Source organism: Giraffa tippelskirchi, chromosome 14 (assembly GCF_054371585.1).
Source record: "Giraffa tippelskirchi isolate mGirTip1 chromosome 14, T2T-mGirTip1v1.2.pri, whole genome shotgun sequence".
Classification (NCBI taxonomy): domain Eukaryota; kingdom Metazoa; phylum Chordata; class Mammalia; order Artiodactyla; family Giraffidae; genus Giraffa; species Giraffa tippelskirchi.
The window spans coordinates 58,475,333-58,490,297 of NC_137288.1; the positions used below are offsets into that span (position 1 = coordinate 58,475,333).

At 38.0% G+C, this 14,965-nt stretch overlaps 1 protein-coding gene across 18 annotated transcripts in view; it reads right to left on the minus strand.

The window, feature by feature from the left end:
* Window positions 1-14,965, minus strand: part of HDHD2 (haloacid dehalogenase like hydrolase domain containing 2) — a 44,714-nt gene that overhangs the window by 16,662 nt on the left and 13,087 nt on the right. For all 18 annotated transcript variants that reach the window (XR_014075134.1, XR_014075136.1, XR_014075138.1 and 15 more), the window contains 2 exons: window positions 11,641-11,849; window positions 6,283-6,367 (listed from right to left, as the gene is read on the minus strand). Coding sequence is in view for 14 of the 18 variants with exons in the window: in XM_081563455.1 (XP_081419581.1) it covers window positions 6,283-6,367; window positions 11,641-11,849 (294 nt within the window). In the remaining 4 variants the exon portion in view is untranslated. The remainder of the gene's footprint in view (window positions 1-6,282; window positions 6,368-11,640; window positions 11,850-14,965) is intronic.

The following is a 14,965-nucleotide window of genomic DNA, read 5'->3' on the forward strand; positions in this document are numbered from 1 at the left end:
GTGGGCGAAAATTTCTTAAGCACAACAGAACAAAACACCGACAAATTAGACTCCATCAAAATTAAAAACGTCATGTTCTCATACTGTTAAAAGAATGCAAACCACTGACAGTAATAAGATATCTGTAGGACATATATCCAACCAAAGACTTGTATACACAACACACACAGGGCTCCACAAAACCTCTAAGAAAACTGTAACCCTCAGAAAGGAGAAAAGACTTGAATGGGGAGATCACAAAACAAGTTATCCAATGGCCAGTAAGTACGTGAAAAGGCTTCAACAACATTACTCACTAGGGAAATACAAATTGAAACCCAGTAAGATACCACTTAAGATACCACTTGCAGAAGGCAATGGCACCCCACTCCAGTACTCTTGCCTGGGAAATCCCATGGACGGCGGAGCCTGGTAGGCTGCAGTCTATGGGGTCGCTATGAGTCGGACACGACTGAGTGACTTCACTTTCACTTTTCACTTTCATGCATTAGAGAAGGAAATGGCAACCCACTCCAGTGTTCTTGCCTGGAGAATCCCAGGAACGGGGGAGTCTAGTGGGCTGCCATCTATGGGGTCGCGCAGAGTCGGACACGACTGAAGTGACTTAGCAGCAGCAGCTGCAAGATACCACTACACACACCAGAAAGAACAGCCACGGTGACACAGACTAAGGAGAGACTGGTGGAACTCTGGTTCATAGCTGGTGGGAACATTATGACTCCATAAAATCACTGTGGAAAATTACTTAGCAATATTGACTAAAACGAAGCAGGCACTTATCTATTATCCAGTAATTTCACTTCTAGATACAGACCCAAAAGAAATAAATGGGTATGTCCCCAAAAAACATGTAGAAGAATGTTCATAGCAGCTTTCTTAAGAACCAAAAATGGAAAAATCCAAATGTCCATTACTGACTGAATAAACTGTGGAATTGCCATACAATAGACTACAATACCACGACAAAAATAAAGAACAAACAAAACAAAAACAAAATACTGCTACATGCAACAGCCTGGATAAATCTCAAAAGAAGACCAAAAAAAAAAAAAAATGCTACAACTACAACTGTATGATTTCAATCATATGAAGACTGAACACTTGCAATATAGACAGAAGTCAGAGTAATGGTTTCCCTGAGGAAGGTGTGGTCCTGACTAGAATAGAGAACCTTTTAGGGTGCTGGAAATGTTTTGTATCTTGATCAGAGGGGGGGTTATGTTGCTGTATCTATGTGTCAATTTTTACTGAGTTGTATATTGACAATCTGTCTATTTTACTGTATATATTATACATCAAATTTTAAAAGATCAGTAACATTGTATTTATGTAGTTGACTCACCTAAACCTTTTACTTAGAGTGGCAAGAGTTGCCTTGATCATAAAAGAATCTCCCCAGTTAATTAAAAAATGAGTAGTGACTGACATTAAACTCAATTCTGTATTCCGTGATCTTCAAATTGGCATATAAAGTTGTTCTTCTGCATGTACTAGTGGAACGCTTCAAATAACTCAAGGTCTTAAGTCTTCAACAATTTCTCATCTCCAGAGTGTTTTATTTTTATAGTCTGGACTTTAATTAAAAAGACTGCATAGCAGTCAGCTCTTTCAAAATGGAAAAAGCCCATAGAAATATTTCTAATTTAAGCCCTGCTGCCCCACTATTCTAGAATTCCTTATGCCATGACTCTTAGACAAGATTCAGGAGTTGCTGTACAAACGCAGAAACTGATTTCTGTTGCGTTTTTTCCCCTTCCCTTCTCTTCTTCCCTTTCTAAGGAATTGAATATATTAAATATAAAAACTTTTTATTTTTCTTAATGAGAAACGGAAAGGAAAGTAATCCAACATTCAACAGAAACCATTTATGGGGTTAAGAATCTCTTCCCAAAACACAGGAGAAACTGATTTCTGCATACCCCTAAGACTTCTGAAGGATTCTCATGCCTTGTAACAATTATAGGAAAGAAGTCATTAACAAAGCATTCAAAACTTTTTTTTTTTAAGCAGCCTTCATCTCTGCATTTAAATATGAAAGCTGTGATGTCACTTATCTTTAGTTGTAACAACATTTTAATAAGCTCCTCGAGAAGCTGGAGAAAGGCTGCTCTTAATTTAGAAAAATATGTTTTTCTGTGAACTTTTCTTAGGTTAAGCAATTCCATGTAGTTTTTTCCCCAAATTCCTGGGATCCCACAGCTATACTTCTGAGAAAACATGTTATGGAAACATAACTATTACTTAAAAAACATGTTCAGAAGTTTTTTAAAAAATTAACTCATAAAACCTGGAAATAACCAACAATCAGAAACACACGACACTTTTTAAGTGGAATATTCTCTGGGAATCAAGTATGTTTTAGAAGAATATTTAAGCATATAGAAAAACTTAAAAGGCAAGTTACCACATAGCATATATCAGTTCAGTTCAGTCGCTCAGTCGTGTCTGACTCTTTGCAACCCCATGAACTGCAGCACGCTAGGTCTCCCCGTCCATCACCAACTCCCTGAGTCTACCCAAATCCATGTCTATCGAGTCAGTGATGCCATCCAGCCATCTCATCCTCTGTTGTCCCCTTCTCCTCCTGCCCTCAACCTTTTCCAGCATCAGGGTCTTTTCCAATGAGTCAGCTCTTCGCATTAGGTGCCCAAAGTATTGGAGTTTCAGCTTCAACAGCAGTCCTTCCAATGAACACCTAGGACTGATCTCCTTTAGGATGGACTGCAGTCCAAGGGACTCTCAAGAGTCTTCTCCAACACCAGAGTTCAAAAGCATCAATTCATCGGCGCTCAGCTTTCTTCATAGTCCAACTCTCACATCCATACATGACTACTGGAAAAACCATAGCCTTGACTAGACAGACCTTTGTTGGTAAAGTAATGCCTCTGCTTTTTAATATGTCTATGGTTGGTTTAATATGTCTATGTCTAGGTTGGTCATAGCATATGACCATTTTGGGCTCATTTATTTAGCTATATATATGTGCCTGGAAACAAACTAGCCATATGTTAAAATATTAATTGTCGATCTCTTAGGTGGAGAATCATGGGTAATTTTGTTTATTCATGTTTCTTTTTTGAGCACTTCAAAATTTCCACAATGATGTATTACTTACTTTTTAGGCTTGTTAATGCTAAATTCATTTAGATTAAGTGATCGGCTTGCCCAGGTAGCCTTTCTCCTAATAGATAACATCAAATTTAATTAAAATTGGTCCATTACTAAAATGCTCAAGCTTTTTTTTCCTAATAGGTCAGAAGATAAAGAAAGACCTTCCTACAAGCTGGTATAAGACAACTGAGAAAACGAATGAACTGGACCTACAGATATTCATACTGATGAATCATACATTATTTCTAGAGAAGAAAGCAAACTGATGAACATATAAAGTATAAAACATGCAAGATAATACTATATATTGTCTAGAAATACTTATGTATGTGTTACAAGTATAAAGAAATGCAATGATAAACACAAAATTCACAATCCTGATTACTTTTGGGCTTTGGCTAACAAAATTGAGGAGGGATACATACGGGATAGCAAACATGTTGATAACTTGTATTTCTTAAATTGGCTGACAGACATATGGATATTTATTATATTACACTTTATACCTTTTAGTATTAGGCAAAAGGAAAGAAGACATCAGTGGCTTTTAGGATTTGAATGTCTCATAGAATCCAAACCCAAATCACCTCTATTCCCTACTGGTGGTTCCTATCCTTCCCTAAAATCAACCCTTTAAAATTCAGTGCTCTCAATTTTATTCAGACATTTTAGACATATTTGTGTAACATGGAAGGTTGATCTATTTGCCTACGGGTAATATACCTCTAAAGCTAGTATTCAATGCAACAGGATTTAAAACCCGATGTTTATTCTCATTATAAACCTGAATAGTAATGTAACTAATCGGTAGTTCATTTGAGATGTCTATATTTGCCACTCACAATCCAAACAGCTGTAGTCGTTGGTTGGAAGGCACAGTCTCTGTGGAGATATCAATATGCAAAGAAGGGCAAGACCTAAACTCCTTCTGTTAACTTTCCACCCAGCTGTTAAGTGCATTTGTGAAATTAGAGTTGACTTATAAGTGCACTATAATGCTTTAAAATGTAGTGTTTAAAAAAATCAATATGGTTAGGGAAGTGTACTAATTAAGACAGCATCCGAGCAATTACAAAGTCAGTATTATGTCAACATACATTTTTATTACCCTGAGTCTAGTATTTATCTAAGACAGAGACCTCCCAACTTCCTATTAAATATGTCCTTCCCAAATTACCAGCTAAAATCAATCAATATCTTCTCCTTGAATTCTGTGGTTCAAGAAATGAATAAAATGTAGTAGGGGGTAAACTCGGAAGTAAGAAATAATAGCAGATTCTCTATTTCAAATGAAAACTGGTTTTGGTATAGTTACAAACCTTACTTAAGGAGCAGGTGAGATAATCCCCCTGTACCTCTATCCCCAAAGAAGTTAGAACAGAAAAATGAAGTAGGTGAAAGAAAGAAATTTTAATACTCAAGTTATCTGGCATAGTAGTGGATCTCTGGGAAATAACGTCTACTAAGCAATAAAAGTGAATTTGTTTTTATTTAAGTGAAGGCTTGACTATCACAGTAACTGAAAGTCACAGACAAAAGTGCATTCAGTAGTGTTATTTCCAGCCACACAGATTGTACATGAGGAGAGCCATCTTCAAGATCAAATAATGTGCCCAGATGTGTGAACCTTGTAACAAGTTTTAACATTCTGATTCTAGGACATATATTTACATCAAGAAGTGAATTCTACATCAAGTATAAGTAGAATGATTCTTGAACACCTTTGGACTGGTAAGAAAATGATGTTAAATTCCAAAAATTTACTAAGCTGTTAAAGAAATCTTTTTTAAGTTAAAGCACATCTATGCAATGTGTAGGACTACTTAACTTGTCATAAATTTACAGGCAAATCACACTGCTTAATATCCAACAAGTAAAAGACAAGATGAAAAATGAAAAGTTTATAAAAATGACAAATCTATAAAAATGAAAAATCAAGGGGAAAAATATCGGTCTCACCCTACAGCAGATTTGCAAATAACTTGATTCAATTTATTTTAGGAAGTAGGAGAACCAGTATGCAGCTTGCCTTTTGGAAACAGCAGTAAGAAGTTTCTATAGGTAAAACACACACACAAGTGAAGATTTATAACATTCTACCTGTAGGCTATGGTTCTCCAATTTCTACCAACAGCTGCTGGAACACCTCCACTTAGAGGCCCACAGTTCAAAGGACCTCACCCTAAATGCATCACCTCCTGAGCTCACACAGGGCACGTTCTCCATCACACGCACTTAAGTTAGATATCTCGACATCCTTCCCGACTCACTGTTCTACTTCACCCCTGACCCAACTGTCCATCAAGTCGTGCTGACACTACCAGAACCTAATTTTCTTCATCCCTACTGCCAAAAATCCCACATCAGACTACCATTATCACTCATCAAACACTTTCTTTGAAAGTATGGTCAAACCTGACAACTTTTTCGATAGCCTGGATTCTCACTGGAGAGAGAATCATATTTACTATTCTGGGTGAATCAGCCTGGGTATTATTTTCCTTCAGAGATCACAGTTAGTGAAGAGTCACAGGAGTGATAATAAAAGATAAAACTCTTAGCTTAAGAGCTGCAATTGGACTATGAATTTCTGCCCCAGAATATTGATCCTATAAACCAGAAAAACCGCAGTGATCACTGCGTTTTAACATATTGATTATTTAAAAAAAAAACTAAGACAGTAATAAATATTATTTAACATTGATCTTGAAGTGATTTTTAAGATATTTGTTCTCATGTACAATCTAGGTGACCAGAAAGTAAAACATGTATAACTTTACATGACAAAGACTTGAGAAGAAGGGGGGCTTCCCTGGTGGCTCAGTGGTAAAGAACTTGTCTTCCAGTGCAGGAGACACAGGTTCAATCTGTGATGGGGAAGATCCCACATGCCTTGGAGCAACTAAGCCCGTGTGCCAGAGCCCAGGAGCCCCAACTACTGAAGTCCGCAGGCCACAGAGTCTGTGCTCCACGAGAGAAGCCACCACAATGAGAAGCCCTCTCACCACAACCAGAGGGTAGCCCCTGTTCACCACAACTAGAGAAAGCTTACACAGCAATGAAGACCCAGCACAGCCAAAAATAAATAAATATATGAATAAAATTATTTAAAGAAAAAAAAAAGAGAAGTGAGTATATGATCACATGAAAAACAAATAGCTAAAGACTCACCGGAAGGCTTGATTCAGAATTTGATAATGAAAGTGTTCTGGTGCCAATCCTATGACCACAGCATTAGGATCGCTTGTCTGTATTCCTGAAAATGTGAAGAAAAGATTACTGAAAAATGCAATTAACAGTAATATCACAAGTTATAATAAAGCAGTTTTAGTCAACCAAGTCCAAATTTTTGTTGTAGCAATAATCTGAAGCTTAAGAGATTATCCTGCCCAGTACACTTTGGAAGTATGAGCTATACTTAAAAAAAGAAAAAGGTCTCCTAGTATTTTTGTATATTACTTTTGCAGTCTTACAGCTATTGAGTAACTAGAAGATCTGAACTAGAACTTGTAACCTGATGTTCTCAAACAAGTAACAATTTGTAACTTCAAAAAGCTTTACTGATTAAAAGCAACCAGAACAGCCAGTTCTCTGAGTTATCCCATCAATAGCAACTGATGAGGGGCTGGAAAGCTAAGAGGCAAGGAAAATTAGACTTTCTGAGCCACCCAGCTGAGGCACACACAGTCATGATAAACATGGAATGCACTGTAGGTCCTATAGCTTTCTACATAATACGTAATCCACATTTAGTTTCACAAATATCATTCTATAAAGAAAACATGATTTAACGCCTTAGTACCTGATGAGAAGACTTTAGATACAAGAACCAAACAAGGGTATTCATCATCACAGTTATTAAAACTGTGATTGAAGGGTCTGTGCATTATTCATATGCCAATTACTATTTGCCTCTCTTATGGCCTGCCTTTAAGCAGTCTCATTACCAATTCTACCAAAAAGTAGAAAGAAGTAGAAAGAGCAGATATTCAAGATTTGCAATTCCCTCCTAACCGGCAGCCACAAGTACTGAGTAATTGGTTGAAGCTTGTTGAAGGGAGAAAATAAAATTAATGGCTATAGTTAAAAGCTGAAGTTTTTGTATTCTTTTCATTTCCTCCATCTACCACTAGCTAAGATATTCAATATTAGCCAAGATATTTCCATTCCCTTAAAAAAACCCATCAACTCTGGGTATTTCCATGTTGCAAGTTCAGTCTTACACTAAACAACAAAGATTTCTTCCAGACCAGGGATTCTGCTTAGATGTGCCAACTCCACCTCACTGCTGCACAACCAGAATCTTTCTTCAAATAAAGTAAAAGGTCTGGATAAAAAACTGTTTTGCAGTACTTCAGCTGGCCCAGAAATATAAATACACTATTTACAGAATGTATGTGTCATTATTTTTGGCAGCCCAGTTTCTGAATATCATTTTCATAATCAGGGAATCCACTAGCTCACAAGGCTTGGTGAGGAGCAGAGGTCACCCTCTTTTGAGAGGGTGAAAACACTGCATACTTGTATTTCCAGCCTCTCTGCAGCTATGGGTACTGGCCTGAGACGGAGGTTCTGCCAATCAAAAGCGCCCACCCCAGGCTCTACAATGGAAGCTGGCTAGGAACATAAAGCAACTGGGAGAATGCCACTGGAAATTCTGAGGCAGGAGGGCAAGCTGGAACTTCCAGTCTCCAGTGCCACTGGGGTCAGCAGGCCAGCTGCAGAGGTCAGTGTGCAGAGGCACACTGGGGACGCCTGATCAGTTCCGCATGTGAGGTGTTGCATACCACTCCTTGGGGCACAACCCCGGAGACTTAACCCCCAGCCCCTGCTGGGCAGTTAAGTTCTATAGGCCACCCAGTCTTTTTTCTTTTTTGTTGCAGACATATAAAAGATATTAAAAAATGGGAAGACTAGCTCATAATAAGCCCTGATGTACCCATCAGCCAGCTCTAGCAGTCACCAACATTTCGCCAATTGTATCTATGATTCTCTACATTTTCTGAAGTCTTTGAAAAGTAAATCCCAGATATCCATCATCTCACCCCTTCATATTTCAGTATATATCTTTAATTGATAAAGACCTAAAAAAAAAAAACTTTACCATTATTATACCATCAAAGTTACTGATAATATTTTTCATTTATTTTTGGCTGCACTGGGTCTTCACTGCTGTGCGTGGGCTTTTCTGCAGTTGTAGAGAGCAGGGGCTACTCTAGCTGTGCTATGTTCTCACTGAGGTGGCTTCGCTTGTTGGGAAGCATGGGCTCTGGGGCGCATGGGCTTCCCTAGTTGCTGTTCCCAGGATCTAGAGCACAGGCTCAACAGCTGTGGCCCCTGGGCTTAGTTGCTCTGTGGCATGTGGGATCTTCCTGGACCAGGGATCAAACCTGTGTCTCCTGCACTGGAAGGAGGATTCTTTACCACTGAGCCACTAGGGAAGCCCAGTGACAAATCTTTGATATCACTCAATACCTAGTCCACATCTGAATCTCCCCAAATGTCTCAAAAATGTCTTTTTATATCTGATATGTAATTGACACCCCAAAAGGTCCATATATGGTATTTCTTTACTTCTCATTCTACAGCAGCAGTCTTCTGTCAATTTTATCTACTAAAGCACCTAGATCTTGGTAAAAGTCCTACTTTCTGGATTTGACTGATTGCTTATGATTATTATTTAATTTGTTCCTTTACTCTTATTATTTCATATAAACCAGTAACTGGATCTAGAGGTTTTGTAAGTTCACATTCAATTACTAAGCAAGGTTATTTCATAGGCGATGCTATGAACGTTCTATTGTATCACATCACGAAGCACAAGGGATCTGGCTGTTCCTCATCTAGTTATGCCAAGACTGATGAGCTGGTTCAAGTGGTGTCAGCATGATCCCTCTATTCTGAACCTCCCCATCAATTCTTCACCTACTGTGTTTAAAATCTATTGACACCATTGCCTATTTCACTAGGGTTTGGCAAATGTGATTTTCTAATTCTGCCATTCCTTCTGCATTTACTAGCTAGAACTCTTCTATAAAGAACTTACTCTCATCAGATGTTTAGTTACTCTAAAATACAGTTAAAATAGGAAAGGCAGGATAAATCCTAATTTCATTTGGCCATTTTCAGAATGAGTTACTGCCCCAACAACCTCCAATAATGACCAATGAGTTTTGTGGGGTTGAGTATCATTTTGATCATTTTGTATATAAGATGTGTTGCAATCTATTGCAATCATTATTCTTTTTGATGCTCAAATTATCCCTTCAAATTGGCTTCAGTGTCCTTTAGGCATGACTTTATTAGTTTTCAATAATTTCTTTGCTAAAAATTAGTTATCCCAGACTCATACAATCCCTCCAGATCTAGAACCTCCCATTTCTTCACAGAACTAAAGTAGGAAATCATAGTAGACGCTATAGTTTGATCACAGGGTTTCACTGCTTCTACGCCTTTTGAGTAGAAGATATAAACAGTATGTATTTTTGAAAACAACAGGGGAGTTGATCATAATATTTTTAATTCAAAATTAACACCCACCTTATTTGATTTTTATATTTGTGTCTCTTTTCACTTACTCTTAAAGTCTGGAGTACTAATAATACTAGCATAACTACCACTTTATCCTGTAATGTATCTATAATTATAAAATAATATCAACAGTACTAATAAACACTAAGACTACTGAATGCAGTTTTAGGTTTTTTTGCAATTCTTTTATCCCTCAATTTATCCCTTAAGAATGAACTATCAGAATACTGTATTTTAAAGTCATGTAAAGTAATTCTTTGAGTGGGTTATGTCATCAACTTTATATACAGTTCATTTGTTTCGATCTGTTTTTGGTTTTTAGGGATTGGCTTGTTTTTAACTTTTTAATTGTCTTTTAAATATGTAAAATATTAACCTGATTCCAATGTCAAAACTAGATAATAATGTACTTTTATTTAGAGAGATCACATCTCCTTTTCCTGCCCTCCCCCTTTAGATAACCATTTTTACTAGTTTTTCATCTATATTCCTTCAGCTTCCTTTCACGAATATAAGACAAATACATTTATAGCCATTTCCCTCTCATTTTATTACACAGAAAATGTGTAAGGTTTTCTATACCTTATTTTTTTCACTTACTATAGCCTATGAAGATCACTCTTATCAGGAGACAGAATTTGTCACCACTTACCTTTCAGCTACAAAGCATTCCTTCCATTTTGTGGAAATACCCTAGTTTTAATCAGTCTCTTCCAATGAACATTTGGGCAATGAACATTTGGGTTGTTTCCAATCTTCTAAGGTCATAATGAGGTCCAAATAAGGTCATAATGAACAACCTTATTCATATGCCCTTATACATATTTGTCACTACATCTTGCAGATACAGTCCTACAAAAGGCAGTACTGCTTCACGTGCAATTTTGAGAGCTATTGCCAAATTCCTCTCCACAGGAGTTGTGCCATTTTATATTCCATCAGATATTTTAATAAATTTATTTTCGTTTAATTCAGCCAAAGCTCATTTCCATTTCTTGCAAATAATAATTCTGATTGATATACAGTTATATTTCCTGATAGTATAAGTTTTGAGGTTCTGCATTTACCCATGCAAAAGTTTCTGAATTATTATTTACAAAGCTATAACGTGGCTTTATAATGATGAATTTATAATTTATACTTATTTTGTCAATATTGTGTACTTCGCTCTGAGTATCATTTATAAAAAGAAGCAATGTGTCAAAGCTTCATAACACTAGGATATTTTTCCAGAGTTTTTAGGCTTTTTCCAAGAGAAAAATTTTATTTTCCTTGACTGAAAATATTTCATGGTCGTTGCAAAAGCGTCACACTATACAGAATGACATCTATCTTTAAACATGTTGATACTGGTTTATCCTATCTAGTCAAATTAATACAGTGGCTCCAGGAATGAGGACAGTAATGCTCACAGAAATCTTGACTTGTGTTTTTTCAAACTGTGGGCCATGATCCATCAGTAGATTGTAAAACTAATCTGGATGACTCTAAGCAGCATGAAAATCATACAAGTAAATCAAACAGAAAATGGGCTTCCCTGGTGGCTCAGATGCTAAAGAATTTGCCTGAAATGCAGGAGACCTGGGTTCGATCCCTGGCTTGCGAAGATCCCCTAGAGAAGGGAATGGTTACCAATTCCAGTATTCTTGCCTGGAGAATTTTGTGGACAGAGGAGGCTGGCAGGCTAGTCCATGTGGTTGCAAAGAGTCCTGAGTGACTAACACTTTCACTTTTCAAACCAAATAGAAAACAGAATACATATCACACAGTAAGAGTAAGTATTAACATGTACAAGTACACATACATATGTCCTGAATTTCTATGTAATGTGTTTCACTTACTGTGGGGTGCAGTCAAAACAGGTTCGAGAAACACCACATCTGCTGACTATTTCAATAAGAGGAAATCTGAATAAATGCTTCCAAACATCCAGTTTTAAGAGTGATTTATAAGCAGATATGAAGAACTAATTTTTAAATCTTTCCAAATGCCTCCTACCTTTAAAATCAGGTAGAGCCCGATCATCAACCAGCAGCATGGGTCGGACTTGCTTCTGTTCTACCAAGTTTCTGGCTGCAGTCAGAGATGTGAATATTTCATCTTCGGAGATATCAAACTCCAGTTTTTTCAATCTTTCCAAGAGGTCTTGCTTGCTCTCTTTGGTTGTATTGGTCACAAACCTAACCATTACAGAAGTAGCACGTAACCTGGAAAAGTATAATTCAGGTGTCAATAGACAGCTTTTACATTCTAGCCCCATAAAACCTAATTTGGCAGCACTTGCCAAAGGTCAAAAAATGAAGGGTAAGTCACGGAGTGTTTTTGTGGCCAATAGGTTTTATAACCTATCCCAAACTGCTTACAGCTTATCCACACCCTGTGGAGCGCTTCATCTACAAAGGCTATGAGAGTGAAAGCGAAGTCGCTCAGTCGTGTCCAGCTCTTTGCGATCCCAGACTATAGCCTACCATGCTCCTCCATCCATGGGATTTTCCAGGCAAGAATACTGGAGAGGGTTGCCATTTCCTTCTCCAGAGGATCTTACTGACCCAGGGATCGAACCTGGGTCTCCCACATTGTAAGCAGACGCTTTACCATCTGAGCCACCAGGGAAACCCCAACAAAGGCTATAAAGGCTACCTTTTCAAAGGCCTTCTATACTTTAACTGAATTTCACTACCAAGTTTTAAGCAAAGAAGTGAAAACAAATACCCAAAGCTGAGTAACCACTGTACTCACAGAATGAGTGAAAGTTATCTTTAGATTATCTACCTAGTGTAACCTTCTGAAGGTAAGAAAACTCAGGCCTGCAAGATTAATGACTGGGCTCAGCTGTACACAGCTGGGAAGCTACAGAGCTGAGACAAGAACTCAGCCTGCATTCTGGACAGGGTTTGACCCTCTATGCTAAGAGACAGAGGACACCTCAAGAGTTCTTGTTTCTTCTGAGCCAATTAGACACTGGCTAAGCCCTAATGTGCTACTAAGTTTACAAACAGAAACTACTTGGAGAAAGAAACATGTCATTTTTATAGACTGGAATGTGCTTTCCCCTTTAACTACTTACATATGGGATTTTGTATGTAAAATTTCATACAAAATTTCATAATCTGCTTTTGATTTCATAATCTGCTTCTTGGAACCTAAACTGGCAATCAGGTATCAGAGAAAGAATTCATAACAGTCCAGCTTTCCTTCAAAAAAAATATTTTCTTGGTCCTACACAATGATGTGGTCACTCACCTAGAGCCAGACATCCTGGAGCGTGAAGTCAAGTGGGCCTCAGGAAGCAATACTACAAACAAAGCTAGTGGAGGTGATGGAATTCCAGCTGAGCTGGATCCTAAAATTATTCAAATCCTAAAAATATTTCAAATCCTAAAATATGATACTGTTAAAGTGCTGCATGCAGTGTTTCAGCAAATTTGGAAAACTCGGCAGTGGCCACAGGACTGGAAAAGGTCAGTTTTCATTCCAATCCCAAAGAAGGGCAATGCCAAAGAATGTTCAACTACCACACAATTGTGCTCATTTCACATGCTAGCAAGGTAATGCTCAAAATCCTTAAAGCTAGGCTTCAACAGTACGTGAACTGAGAACTTCCAGATGTATAAACTATATTCAGAAAAGGCAGAGGAACCAGGGGTCAAATTGCCAACATTTGCTGGATCATAGAGAAGGCAAAAACATCTACTTTTGCTTCACTGGCTACACTAAAGCCTTTGAATGGGTGGACCCCATCAAACTGTGGAACATTCTTAAAGAGATGGGAATACCAGGCCACCTGACCTGCCTCTTGAGAAATCTGTATGCAGGCCAGGAAGCACCAGTTTTTTTTTTAAAAAAAAGAAGCAACATTTAGAACCAGACATGGAACAACAGACGGGTTCAAAATTGGGAAAGGAGTACGACAAGGCTGTATATTGTCACCCTGCTTATTTAACTTGTACATCATGAGAAATGCCAGGCTGGATAAATCACAAGCTGGAATCAAGAATGCCAGGAGAAATATCAACAATCTCACATATGCAGATGATACCACCCTGATGGCAGAAAGTGAAGAGGAACTAAAGAGCTGCTTGATGAGGGTGAAAGAGGAAAGTGAAAAAGATAGCTTGAAACTCAACATTCAAAAAACTAAGATCATAGCATCTGGTCCCATCACTTCATGGCAAACAGATGGGGAAAAAGGGGAAACAGTGGTAGATTTTCTTTTTTGGGGCTCCAAAATCACTGCAGATGGTGACTGCAGCCATGAAATTAAGACACTTGCTCCTTGGAAGAAAAGCAATGACAAATCTAGACAGCATATTAAAAAGCAGAGACATTGCTTTGCTGACAAAGGTCCATATAGTCAAAGCTACGGTATTTTCCAGTAGTCATGTATGGATGTGAGAGTTGGACCATAAAGAAGGCTGAATGTCAAAGAATTGATGTTTTTGAATTTTGGTGCTGGAGAAGACTCTTGAAAGTCCCTTGGATAGCAAGGAGATCAAACCAGTCAATCCTATAGGAAACTAACCCTGAATATTCATTGAAGGACTAATGCTAAAGCTGAAGTTCCATTACTTTGGCCACCTGATGTGACAAGCTGACTCACTAAAAAAGACCCTGATGCTGGGAAAGACTGAGGGCAGGGGGAGAAGGGGGCAACAGAGGATAAGATGGTTGAATGGCATCACAGACTCAATGGAGATGAATCTGAGCAAACTCTGGGAGATAGTGAAGGACAGGTATGCTGCAGTCCCTGGGATCTGCAAACAGTCAGAGACGATTTACTGACTGAACAACAACAGTGTTTTAATCTAAAACTAATTTTAATTTACCTACAATTAAAATTTTTATATTAATACCCTGTTGGGCTTCCCAGGTGGCACAGTGGTAAAGAATCCATCTGCCAATGTGGGAGATGCAAGAGACGTGGGTCCCATCCTTGGGTTGGGAAGATCCCCTGGAGTAGGAAATGGCAACCCAGTCCACTATTCTTGCCTGGGAAATTCCATGGACAGAGGAGCCTGGCAGGCTACGGTCTACGAGGATGCAAAGAGTTGGACATGACAGAGCACTCATACCATGTACACCTTATATTTTATGCCTGCCCCGAACAGATACAAGGCATAAAAACACAGTTTGTAATTTAAAATAAGAAAATAAAACATGAGATTTTTAAGCATTTACTCAAAGAGCATTCAATACCTTTATATGATTAAATAGTTCATTATAATCATGATTATCTCTATAATACCTGTGTGGTAGCTTTGCCTAAAAACACATTAAATTTGTTTTATGTGCTTAAAAATCTCTCAAAAGAAACTGAATACTT